General features: G+C 33.7%; 1 protein-coding gene across 1 annotated transcript in view; it reads right to left on the bottom strand.

The window, feature by feature from the left end:
• WWC1 (WW and C2 domain containing 1) overlaps positions 1–14185 on the bottom strand; it is a 110681-nt gene that overhangs the window by 24021 nt on the left and 72475 nt on the right. The window contains exons 5-11 of the mRNA XM_034406175.3: positions 13503–13582; positions 11621–11750; positions 11071–11217; positions 10775–10848; positions 8151–8393; positions 2782–2871; positions 1689–2224 (exon numbers count right to left, since the gene is read on the bottom strand). Of these exons, the coding sequence (XP_034262066.2) occupies positions 1689–2224; positions 2782–2871; positions 8151–8393; positions 10775–10848; positions 11071–11217; positions 11621–11750; positions 13503–13582 (1300 nt within the window). The remainder of the gene's footprint in view (positions 1–1688; positions 2225–2781; positions 2872–8150; positions 8394–10774; positions 10849–11070; positions 11218–11620; positions 11751–13502; positions 13583–14185) is intronic.

Genomic DNA, 14185 nt, shown 5'->3' with positions numbered 1-14185 from the left:
AAGTATGCAGTGGGGTACCCCAAGATTCTTTCTTAGGGCCAGTACTCTTCAATACTTTCATCAATGATTTAGACAAGGGGATAGAAGAGGAAAACATTAAATTTGCAGACAACACCAAGTTGGCAGGAATAGTCAACACTCCAGAAGATAGGCTCAAGATACAGAAGGATCTTGATAGACTTGAACACTGGGTCCTATCTAACAAAATGAATGTTGAGAAAAGTAAGGTTCTACACTTAGGCAAGAAAAACCAAATGCATAGGTATAGAATAGGTGGTACCTGGCTCAACAGCAGTAACTGTGAGAGGGAATTTGAGTCACTAAAATATGAGCCATCAGTATGCTGAAGCTGCCAAAAAAGGCAATGCAGTCCTAGGCTGCATTAACAGAGGGATAGAATCAAGATCATGAGAAGTGTTAGTACCACTATATAATGCCTTGATAAGACCACATTTGGAATACTGCATCCAGATTTGGTCACCACAATATAAAAAAGATGTTGAGACTCTAGAAAGACTGTGGAGAAGATGAACAAAGATGTTTGGGGATTGGAGGGTAAAACATGAAGAACGGTTGCAGGAATTGGATATGTCTAGTTTATTGGTTTATTTATAAATTGCAATGATAAAATAAATAAATAATAAATAATAAATAAAATAAATTTATTGGTTTGATTTATATGCCGTCCTTTTCCGGAGACTCAGGGCGGCTTACAATGCGTTAAGCAATAGCCTTCATACTTTTGTATATACCTACTTAGTAGGGCTTTCACCCCCACCCCAAGCGGTGTTCTTTTTTATACAAAGTCAGCTTATTGCCCCCATAAACCGGGTTCTCATTTTACCTACCTCAAAAGGATGGAAGGCTGAGTCAACCTTGAGCCTGGTGAGATTTGAACTTGCAGTAATTGCAGGCAGCTGGTGTTACTTAACAGTGCTTTAGTCTGCTGCGCCACCAAGGCTCTAGTTTAATGAAAATATGGACTAGGGGTAACTTGATAGCAGTATTCTAATATCTAAAGGGTTGCCACAAAGGAGAGTGGATCAACGTATTTTCCAAAGGCAGGAAAAGAAGAGAGTGGATCAACGTATTTTCCTGAAGGCAGGAAAAGAAGCAATGGATGGAAACTAATCAAGGAGAGAAGCAACCTAGAACTAAGGAGAAATTTCCTGACAGTTAGAACAATTAATCAGTGGGACCTTGCCTCCAGAAATTGTGACTGCTCCAATCCGGGAAATTTTTAAGAAGTTATTGGACAATCATTCGTGTGAAATGGTATAAGGTTTCCTGCCTGAGAAGGGGGTTGGACTAGAAGACCTCCAAGGTCCCTTCCAACTCTGTTATTCTCTTATAATGTAATTCCTATGGAAAATTATGTATGCATAGAAGACACTTCTCATAGGATATCTACCAAAGGTAGAAGTATCTTTACCATATGGATTTTATGGACAATATGGATTTATTATTATAAATTTCATCTTCACTATTGTATTTAACTATGATTATTGGAATATCCAAAAACATTTTATATGAATTCAGTGCTAAAAATTTTTGCTGTATAGGCTTGTTGTTCTACTTTATAGCTGTTAGCTTGAAACTTTGTAAATGAAACTGGTAACTTTTTTAAAAAAATAGCAAATAATACCAATAATTTGGAATGAAAATGAGGAAGGCATCCATTACTTCACCTTGGTCCAAATGCTTGACCCCAGTTCTAGAATCTTCTATTCTATACTTCTTCCCACCTACAGAGTTTAGGCCAAGTTCAGCAAGTCCACTGTTTATTTCAGTATCTTCAAAGTCTGCATGATTCACAAAGGCATCTCCTATGAAGAATGGGTCTGTCACTAGTGGTGAACATGGTGGAGAAGGAGATGAAAGAGATGACCTTGGAGATAAAGAGGTTGAGGATTTGGGTGTTCCAGACAAGGATCTCAAGATCTGCAAACGGCTGGTGGAATCTGTTTTCTGCGTTTTTACTACTTCATTCTCATGGATAGTAGTGATGCATCCTGAAGGTCGAAAACCAGTTGTTCTCTCCAAAAGCAAGAGGTCCATTTTATTCTGATATTCAGAGTCTAGCTGTTCAAACTGTTCATGTAACAGATCAGTAAAGCTGGCTGAAGTTGAAGAATCCTGGCTTGAGGTGACCAGAGATCCTCTACTGGATGCAAGTGAGCCATGACTACTGCCAGAAGATAAGGAAAGCATGCTAGAGGACAAACTGAAACAAAAATAATAATTAGAAATCAAAATCAGGATGGATATATTGATTTAAGTATCTTATTTAGAACAAGTGATTCAAATAATCTGACATTTAGAAAACTCTCTAGATGAACTGTTTCCTAACTCTTAACCTAAACTATTTCACAAAATTTTTAGAAGGATGAAATAGCAGAACTGCTCTTCATTCAAAGTATTTCTGAGAAATTTGAATTTAAATAAACAAATTTTTAGGCACAATTAATTATTTTGTCTGTTTTCAATAAGATTTTCTATCCCCTTGCTCCATTTCTTGTAATACAGTTTCCAAAAGTGAATTACTATTTCAGCATATTATCTTTATTTTATGAAATACCTGCTAGATACTGCAGAAGATATGTCACTGTATTATTACCACTGTCTAAGCATCCTTGACACTTTTGCGTTTCTACTCAAAGGGTCGTCTCTTAATAAGACCAAGTTGCTATTTGTAATGCTAAGGGAAATCATTTTTACATTTATGTTCAGAGGCCTCTTTTACTCATAAAATTCAAAAATCTAAAAGTGTAGGATACTTACTTTTTCAACTGCACGTGCAACACTGCTACTAATCGTGTTGTTTCCTCTAGTTCTTGAGCCAACTGATTTCTTTTACTGCTTAACTTCAACCTGAAGAAAATATATACAAAGGCAAGATTATAGTGCTGCTGCTGTGATGTCAACTGTGCTGTCAGAGAAGTATGGTAGTACCCACACTGTCTGCAGCTTAATGACAAGTGGAAGAGAAAAAAATAAGTAAAAACAAAGTAAATTCTCTAATGCAAATTCTTGCTCATGTAACAGTGAGGCTTGGAACTAGGAAAATTAGCCTTCTTCCTTGTGGGAAGAGACCAATTACACAAGAAACGAATAGAATCAAACTTTAACAAAGAAGCAGAAAGAATGCAAAAATATTTTAAGTAGTTCTTTGCAAAACAATTGATGGCATAAGAAATAATAGTATATGGCTACTCAAATCACAAACATCTTACAATAATCTTCATTAAAATAATATACTGTAGTAAGAAGGATCCAAAGATTATGCAAATCCACTATTTAGAAGTAGTTCCTATAGAAAGAGGAAATTTCATAAAACACACAAGAGCTTGTCTATATAGAGACAACAATCACTAGAAATAATATATTAGATTTAAAACATACAGAAAAAAATTAAACCGAGCACAGTTCTTAGCTAACTTTTTCTTATTCTGCTAGAAAACAAACAACCCTTGGAACACATGTTATCTCTGCCAATCTGTCATCCAAATTCTTCTCGCAAATTCCAACTTTAATCAGAGCCTGGAGGATTATCTTAGCTTCCCACAACCTCTATCTTAACACATAGCTTATTGCTTGTCTCCCTCCTACCAGGGAACTGTCTGCTGTTCCATAAACAAAAAGCTTTTCCATTTAGAGAGGAGAAGGCTGCAGGAGAACTTTCCTTTGGCTAAATGTTAAAAGTTTTTTTAAAAATGGAGGTGTCTGATAGCACTTTTTCTAATTAACAAATCTGATTAAAAGACACAAGGTTTGGTGAGATGCAGATCACTTTATCAATTCACAGAGGGGCATACTAATGTAGTATTTAAGCAAGTGCACACAGATTTAGAGATGTCTTCCCATGCTCTTCCTCTAATGTACTATGACATATGCTATCATCTGTCAGCCATAACCCTCTGGATTCTGTTAGGACAACACATTTTGTACAAAAGAATTAATGAGTATGTTTAACATCAGGACTGAAACAAGAACAAGGTAATATCAAAGCATTTCAATCTCAGTTCCCTCTATTGCAGATATCAAAACAAGACTTCAACAGCAGAATTGAGAGAGGGACAGATTGTGAAACCCATATAACATATTTAAAAGAGTTCAGGTTATTTCAAAAGATCTTAGCTAACGTAATGGTTTTTAAACTCATTACAATTGTTTATTGATAAGGTACTTGTAATCTGTCTCACATGTAACCTACTTCAGCATAATTGGCTAACAAGTTAATTCTCTTTCCATCCCTTGTACTCCACTCTTTCCCAATGTTAATCCTAAAGCAGTTTTGATATTCTGGTTGTCTTTTGATACAATTTGTTAGTTAAAAGATACTACCAGATTCTTTCTGGGTTTCGGCTCTTTTCCAGAGAAATGAAATAATTCAAAATAAATTTTAAAGAAAGAAAGTAAAGAAAGAATTGTGTAAAAACGTTAAACCTTGTTGTGAATGTTATTCATCTCATAGTGTGCTAGTTCCTCTGAACAAGAGTTACTTTGAGGGTGGTGCTTGCTGTAAGTGAGCATATTTTATTGTGAAGCAAAACTATATGCTCTATTGTACTTTGTTGTTGCACTGGAATCTGTTACAGACATTGTTCCTGCAGAGAGTTATTACATTTCCACATTCACATTCCCAAAAGAATGAAGCAGCCCTCAGAATCTTTTGGAAGTTGCATGGTTCAGAGGCTTTACATACAGGTAGCCATACAAAAGCAATCCAAGAACAGTGTGCCAAAATATGGTAATCTTTTGTATGAATGTATAATTTGCTTCACTGGAGGATATTATTTTGATTGCATTGTCAGCTCAAAAACAAAGGAGACTTGTATTAAGGAGGAAGTATTAAGACTTTATGATTTTTAGGTAACAATTAGAAATTAAACACCAAACTTAATAACTATAATACATTTTCAAGTCACAAATATAAATAGTAAAGTGGATAAATAGAGGCATTTGTTTTCAATTCCCCAAATCAATCTGAAACATAACACCTGTCTCTCCCTTCTTTATCTTTCAAAATAGATGTGAGATTTATCCAATTTCAAATTAACCCATATACTGCTATAAAATATTCTGCTATATTAAGTATGTGTGTATATATATCTATATCTATATCTATATCTATATCTATCTATCTATCTATCTATCTATCTATCTATCTATCTATCTATCTATCTATCTATCTATCTATCTATCTATCTCATAATACATTATTTTAATTAACACAGGCTTATCATATGTACTCCTGAATGTAATCACTATTGCCTAAAACCTTAGATTATCCATCTGTTTTTTAATTCAAGTTATCAACTGCTGTCAATTTAGCTCCAAATATCAGAAGCAGCAGGACAGTAATTGAAACAAATGAATATTAAATCTCTCTCTTTATAATAAGTACCTGATAAAACATTTCTATCAGTATCATGAATCTTTGTTATTTAAATGGAAACTTTTCAATAAAAATTTACTGGGTGAATCCACTTGAGCTAATTTGAAAAATAATTTATCAGCATATTCCAAATTCTAAAAATTTCAAAAATCTTTAGACCTGAGAAATCTTCAGGACTCTGTTAAATATTGCAGAATATTGGCACCAGAGAATGTTTTTTATTTCTGTGCTTTCAAGCATTCATGTCAGTGAGCCTCATAAATAGCCTAATAGATAAATAGATACTACGAGACAGTCTCTTCCACAATAAGGTAGCTTTTAAATTCCTTTGATTATTTATTATAACCCCAACAAAGACATTAGTAAAATGGGTGAGAAAACAGCTTTCTTCAACCATTCACTGTCACTTTGATAAGTAGCAAAACATAATTTTAGAAAGTAAGTTAGGACATTTCAATTTCTTTCTAGTCTACATAAAGCATTCCAGCAGTAGAATGTAGCAAAAAGAAAGAGTATCATTCTGAGATTTAGATTCTAAATATTTTCAGATGTCTGAACACTTTAATTTTTACAGAGAACTGTTTTTAGATCATTTGTATAAGATGGCTGATGATCTTTCACAAGACAATGCCTGGTCTATAAAACCATGCATAACAATTGAATAAAAAAGACAACATATGCAAATGGCTTTAAGTAAGTATAATCTGTCAAAATTATCACTACAGACTCTAGAAATATCCACCTACACATAAAGTCTAAAAACAGCAATTACACTGAGAATGTCCAAATTATTACTATTGCATTTTGCCATGGGACTTTCATTATAGCTGTAACAATAAGGTATTACTACTACATACTACTACTACTACATGCAATCATGACAATTCCATTTAGTAGCCCACAGAACTACTGAACAGAGGATAAATAGCATTTTTATGTTCTTGATGACCCAGCTGTCAAATTACAGTCATCCAATACTTCAGTTTCTATGGGGATAACATTTAAAGAGTAATATCAATTTAAATACAGCTACCTTTTTAGTATCTCTGCACTTCTGAAGCATTGTATCTGCCTGGATTTACAGACATCTATACAACAAATTTACTGAATTGTTTAGTTAAAAAAAAATCAAGTGTATTAGTGTTTTCCAACTCATAATTAATGGAAAGAAGAATATCATGAATTCAACTCTAGTACAGCTCAAGCATTAAGTAATTAATGCTTGTCTGGATAATTCTGTGATACAGATTAACTGCTATTTCATGTTTAATACTTTTCTCATTTCTCAGTTATATATTATTTCTTTTTTTTAGTCTAATTAGAAGGTTTCGTAAAATAATATTAGTTTATGAAGGCAGGCATCCAATGCACAGGTTCAATGTATTTTTTTTACTTTTTTCACATATTGCATATTTTTCCATATCCTATTATAAGATTTTTACAATTGTTTTTTAATTTAAAAATTTATAAATATTCTCATCTACATAAATTTTACTTGATTCTTGGTGATCCAAAATTTAACAGTCTTTTTTTGAATAATGCAATATTCTATTATCTCCCATACCTATGGTCCATATTTACTTAGTTTAAATTCTTCAAAACACAGCTATCATATGTGAATGGCCATCATAAGTTTACCTTCAACAATCTATTTGTGTCACATTTGGCAAGACAAAAATATTTAGTAATGCTATTTAGAAGTAAGATCAATTTTAAAATTGTATTTCAGATTCAATCTGCAATACAATTTCCTTTCTTTTGGCATTTTAAAATGATCCACTGTTTAATATGTTCACCTCAAGCTATGGGTTAAGTGCTTCCCATCTCATTCAGAGACTCATCTTGTCACAGGAATTTTCTTGAAGATGGCTTTGCAGATGTTTTTGACCTGACTGAGAGCTGGATTAATAAACCACAATACCGCCAGTGGTGAAACAGTGGACGATCAGGCAAGTCAGCTGGGATCGTCAGAGCTTGGCTCGTCAGAGGCATTTAAAAGAAAAAAAGCCTCTGATGATCGCGCGGCTCAGCTGGGCATGGGGGGCGGGGGAAGGGGATTTTGCTACCGGTTCTCCGAACTGCCCGCCACCATCGCTACCTACTCGCCCGAGCCAGTCTGAACCGGAAGCATTTCACCCCTGGATACCGCAATAATAAATTTCCATTACAGGATTATAAGAAAACCCTAACCCCATTGTAAAGTACTTCTAAGTGATTTTTGAGTTCTAACTTTTATTAAACTTGTATTGACAAAAGATACCTTATTCATTGAACTATATATAATACTTTTTATGGACTTGTGAATAAGATGTGAAACAAAGAGCATTACCATATTTTCCACTCCATAAATCCATTAATTTAAAATTAATTAACTATTTATTGAATTTATGTCTTTTGTGATAGTCTACAACAGTGGTGTCAAATTGTCAGCCAGCGGGCCAGATGCATCACACATAGGCCACATCCATCCCAGCTCTGGGAAGTGGAAAAACATTGCAAAACATCACCTGACGGCAACGTGACACAGCAAGTTTTGACACCTGTGGTCTACAATTACTTTTGTGATAGTCTACATTTTGTTTTCTTTCCATTTCTAACTCTTTTCCTCTTTCTTTTTTTCCCCATACCAAGGTAATGTTTCACTGCCATCACTGAAATCCACAGATTAAAAGCCCTAATTTATGAGACTCAGTTCATAAAGCATCATCTGCTAATATAAACAAGGCATTCCAACATGAAATAATTCCCATACCTTTCTGTTAAAGCTTTGCTCTGTGTATTTCTTGCAGTCTGAAGATCTTCTTCTAGACGTTTTCGCTTCATCTCCAGTTTTTCTATATCAGTCTGAGTCCATTTTCTTGGGCTAATGAACCGCATTTCTTTGAGAAGTTCCTCCTTTTCATTTATTAACATTAATCTGTCTTGTTCAGAATCAAGCACACCAGGCCAGGCCTCACTGTCCAATTTAGCCAGCTGTATTTTTAAGTTTGCTATTCTGTGAAAGGGAAAGAAATTATTATTATATCATGTTTTTATCTCTAAAGTATATTAAAGAGTAAAGAATACTCTTCAGTGTAAACTCTCTTTTTTCTTTGACAATACAAAGTAAAATTTAGGATATAAAAAATCACTGACTATTTTAAACCTCTATAGTGGGCCATTTTGTTCTGCAGACTGCAATTTATTATTCTTACCAGAATTGCAGACTGGATCTTTATTGACATACAGTGGGATGTCAATGTTTTGGCTGGTGCTTTGCTGAAAATCTGTATTTTAAGGATACCTCTCTATTAACAAGTGACCTTGTTCCTATAGGATACATTTAATTAATTTAAATTTTGTAATTAATAGAAATCCATCCACTGAAATCTTCTTTGAAGCCATTTTAACAGTTAACTGTCTCGCTAAACTCAACACTGGGCTCTAGTGAATAATTATTACAGGCATTAATATATAATCTGCAAATTCCTCAGTGTATTTGTAAAAAGTATGTTCTAAGAGGATTTCTCAGCTGTAATTTGATAACTTCTGTCATTTACCAGCCTGAATGCAATAATATATCGGCTTAGTATTCACAACTCTTTCAGGGTAAGCAGTATTATGAAAAACACAGAACGGGAATATAAAATTATAAGATAAATAAATCGAAGTATGAAGGGAGGGGATACAGCTAAATCTTTTTACATTAACATTATTCACTATACCTCTTCAGTCCTTTTTATCTTTGCAACTATCCTTTTCTCCATTATACCTATTTCATTCATTATCTTTGTGAAATTTCCCAACTGTGTTATTTTGCATTTTTTACATTCTGAAAAGTGCACACAGCATGTAGTGCAGATTACGAAGTTATGCTTTGGTGTGAGCGAGAGTGGAAATGTAATTCCTGACTGCAATTTATTTAATCAATTGCATCTCTTCCTAGGACTGCATGGCACCTGAGAAAGGGAGTCATGCGATACTAGGGAAAAATACAACTGCTTTAAAGAAGTTGCTGATAGGTACTAAACTGTACTCCAGGTGTACTGAAACAAGTCTTGGTGTATTCGGGTACCAGGAAGAGACAAAGTTCCTTCATAAATTTGCAGACAGATGCTAAATTTACATTCCTGAACATGGAATGTAAGTATCTAAAACACATTTTTTAAGATTTCTGATGCCTTACACAACCTTATAACTAAAGAGTCATGCTATACTTGCAAAAGGATATTTTCACAGAAACAAAACTATGAAGATGTAATTTATTTCCAAATAGGATTGAAACAAGTGCTCTTGGATTATAATATCTATCTATCTATCTATCTATCTATCTATCTATCTATCTATCTATCTACCTACCTACCTACCTACCTACCTACCTACCTACCTACCTACCTACCTATCATCTATCAACAGCTTTGGTAGTGTTCCAAATATATATTTTTCTAACCAATAAATGTTACATTTTATGTTAGAATATTAGAATAGATGCTCAGAGTTATTCTTAGGTAAGATATGTGGCCAATAATTTTTTTTTAAATAAAGTTAATAAATTAATAAATGTTGTCAGTTGGAGAAAGCACAAAGTGAGTTGGCTTCTGCAAAAATAGAAATTATTTCTAACTCAAAGATTTCCTAACACCAATTCTGTAATTATTCACTTTATGACTTTTTTTTCTAGAAATGATAAACATTGTTGATGAAATTACAGGAAAATTTTGTGCACATTTATTCAAAACTTTTTAAAAATGGTAAATTTTGGTTATGGCATCTCAGAAATATTGGCATAATACTTCCAGAGTCTGAACCTTATTCTCAGAAAAAAGAACTAAAAAGATCCTGTTACCAGATTTTATATATGTGTGGGTTTTTTGGAGAGTACTGTGGGGACTTTAGAAATTTGTTTTATAAAATGTAGTTACTTAGAAAACTTGAGTTAGAAGTGCAAAAAGACAAAGGGTACGAGAATTGCTTACCATGCCCTTTTATCCTTATAATTCAGATGTTCTGCTATTCCAAATATACCACGTCAACTTAGGATGCTTGATTTTTTTTATTTTTATTTTTAAAAATTAAGAGAATGGCAATATTTTCTTGTTGTCAAATCAGGGTGGAACTACGCTTCAGCGTTAAAGAAAAGGCTACTAGGTCATAATTATTTCACAATTCTTACAATATAAAGGCACTTCGTTTACAATTAACTGCAACTGACAAAAATGTATGAAAAGCATATACTTGTATAACAGCATTTAAAACATAGATGTAGGTAAATAAATAAGTGATCTATTTTTAGAAAATGATCACTTTGTTGAAGATATTTGACAGAAATAGATTCTTTTATGGTAGATAACAGCTGCTTTCTGAATTGCCAAGAGCAATAAAGAAAAACCTAATTACCTTCGCTTAGCATCTTCATATTGGAGACGCACTCTTACTTTCTCAGCCAAGTGATTATTGCAGCTCACAAAAAACTGACAGGAGAAAATATTAATCATTAAGAGGTCAGAGCCAAAATTCACAAGAATTCAAAGACAAATTTATTTCATTAACTTTGTTTTCAAGAAACATAGAAATATTATGTAAAACAAATTTATATAGATAAATGCTACAAAATCTATTCCAAACATTTGTATATTGGATCTATGAAAAATCATCAGGCTATTAAAGAACATGCTTAAAGATGAAATACATACATTTCCAGAAACATCTGTTTGGGAGCCAGCATCCAGATACGTCCTAGGTAAAGAGCAATGGGAACTTCCCAAGGAAGTGCTATTGGTCCACAAGTCCGAATGGGATCTTTTATTTGCCACAAAATTAGCTTTTAGTCTGGCAAGACTCTGAAATGAGAAGAACAAACCCACCATCTTATTACCTTCTCATTTCCATGCTGTTTTGAAGGAGACACTTAAAAGGAAAGTAATGAAGGAATAATAAACACTTAAAAATTAGTGATTTGAATAAATCTGAAGGGACATTTAAAATCAAATTTATTTATTTTTATTAAATGGGTTTCTTTTATCAAAGCAGAAGTTGGGCTACAGATGGCAGTTATTTCACCTATTTTACTTTACAGAAAATTATCAACAGTGAGAATAACTGATTTTTAACCAGCATTTCTATATAAAGTTAATTTTATGTGTAGGTTAGAAATAAAGATCTCTGTACTTGCATAAACTCGGAATTATTACGATAGTTTTTAATGTATGCTAGGCACATTATTTCATTAAACTGATTTCATACCTCAATAAGATCTTGTTTTTCTTGCTCTCCTGAAGTGATAGCCTTCTTGATAGCTTTCATTTCATTTAAAATGGCTTGTGCTTCATCAAGTTTATATCCACCTTGGGTATCAGACATTTTCATATCAATTCTTTAGATAAAAGGAAAGAGAAACCATTACTCACTGTAAGAGACTTAAGAAAAGGAATAAATCTATTAAAGTGGGGTTGAATTGGGATTTTTGAGCCATTGATTTTCCATCTACTGGAGCACTTAAAGCAATATCTACTGTATATTGCTTAAATTCCTATGTGCTAATTTCATATGTTGCAAATTGATGTACTGAAAAATATGACTGAACAAGTATAGAAATGTTCAGTTTTCAGGGGGGAAAAAGATTAAATTACATTAACATGGGACTAAAATTTATCTTGTTTTGATATATTTTCACTATCATCTACAAGATGGCCCAGTACATGTTCATGCAGATATATGTGAGAAAGCTAGGGAGCATATAGAATTTGGATTTTCATTCATTACTATGACAGAAAGAGAATCTATATCATTATTTTCTTGCAACATTGTCATTTCCTAGCTGATCTGAGTCTAAAGTTGACTGAACCTCATGTTGTCCTGAAGGTGCTTTTCCAAAAAGCAGCTGGACTTCCTTGGTTTTTTCCCTTGAAAATCTGTTAAAATTGAACAGCTCTCTCTCTCTCACTAGAAGGGGAGGGATAGAAACACCACTGATCTCCTATATACAACACCGCCGTTTCAGCAGTCTCAAGAAGGTTCCACACCCATTTGGAGTCTAATTCAGGTGACTGAGGATACAAATAAACTCCCAAGTGGCATCAACCACTCTCAGAATGCTAACAACCAGATGAATAAAAATCATTCCATTCCCCACCATTCAGGCAGAACTGAAGAAGCTTCTTGGATGAGAAGCAAAACATTTGCAAGGATAAAACCAAGAAAAACCTTAGAAAAGCGCCTTTGGGTTAAAGCCATTGTGAAAACTGCAGATGAACATCAAACTTTAATGTGACACCAATGTATTAAGTATATTGGATGTAATTTTATGAAAGGAAGAGTTTCCTTTAAATCTAGCTTAACTCTTAGTCATTGCATGGTCATGGCTATGCAATGTTTTCTTGGCAACCATAGGGAACTATTTTACCTTTACTTTCTTTACTAGAATCCCCCATTTCTGAATCGGCTGGAAATTTCTTGATGATCTCTTATCCAAGTAGAAATGAGACCCAGCCTTACTTATCTTAAGTGCAGCCAAGGTTGGTAGAGATTATCATCCACGTGACTTTTAACTATATAAAAACAAACTTAAAATCCAATGAATTCTGGGGCAATTTGTCTTTATTCTCCCCTATTTGTATAATCTATACTCTTGTTTTGTAATGCAGTCTATCATATAACATGCAAAGCCTGCATATTTCTCTAGATCCTGTCCTCAAACTTTTTACCATTTTTTTTTTTTTGTGTGTGTTCAGAGGCTGTTCTCTTTGTATAATACTTATAATTTCTTTAATTTCAATTCTCCGGTCAATAATGACAAGAATTTACATTTTCCAACTAGTAATGTGTGTGTTTATGTATGTATGTGTATGTATGTATGTACATGTGTGTGTGTATGTATGAATATTTTATTTATTTAAATAGATGATAGATGGATAGATAGATAGATATGATAGATAGGTGGATAGATGAAAGAAGAGAGAGGGAGGGAGAGAGGGGAGGAGGAAGCACTCCTTGGAAGCTTTGCACAGGCCTGTATGAGACTTTGTATTTAGTCAAGTTTCTTATCACCGATCTTTGATCCTGATCAGTTGCACGAACTGCTGACAGATCCGAAGTCAGAATTCCAGACAGATATATTGGAACTTACTTCTTCAGTGTTTGAAAACCATGTTCTTTATACTGGAGTTCCTGTCTCATGTGAGCAACTTCTCTTTTGAGTTTATTAACCTAGAGATAAATGAAACAAAATGCTTTATTTTAGCCAGTATATACTATGTTTCTTTTAAAAAACACATCAAGATTCAAAGAAAATGGCATGCCCATATAGTGCTCTGCTAAATATGTCTACCTTCTTAGTATTAGAGATTAACTTCTTTCAATTCATTGATAAACCATGCATTAGGGCTTTCAGTTTGAAACCATAATTAATACACCAGACTTCCCCATACCAAGCACATGATTCTCCCCTGCAATTTTAGCTACTAGAAGATTTATTTTTTCCCCTAGCTGTTTGAATCATCATCTAATAATTTCATTTGATGACACAATTAGGACTGGCATCTCCACTGCTAAGCAACCCAGTTATTAAGAGAGATACTACATGACCGCAATTTTACTGGGCTTCTCCCTCAACTCTGCTTTTGGAAGCCGATTGTGAATGTAGCAGATAGTGATTATATAACCACAGGGCTCTTGTGCAAACCATTCAAATGTTTATCATGTGATTACAGGGATATTGTAACAGTCCTAAGTACAAGGACTAGTTATAAAGTTACTTTTTCCATGTGGTCATAATTTGAATGGTCACTAAACAGTCATTAATCAAGGACT

Source organism: Pantherophis guttatus, chromosome 2 (assembly GCF_059756535.1).
Source record: "Pantherophis guttatus breed Tessera chromosome 2, ASM5975653v1, whole genome shotgun sequence".
Lineage (NCBI taxonomy): Eukaryota > Metazoa > Chordata > Lepidosauria > Squamata > Colubridae > Pantherophis > Pantherophis guttatus.
The sequence above is the reverse complement of the archived record's forward strand: the minus strand, read 5'-3'. Positions and strand labels throughout refer to the sequence as shown.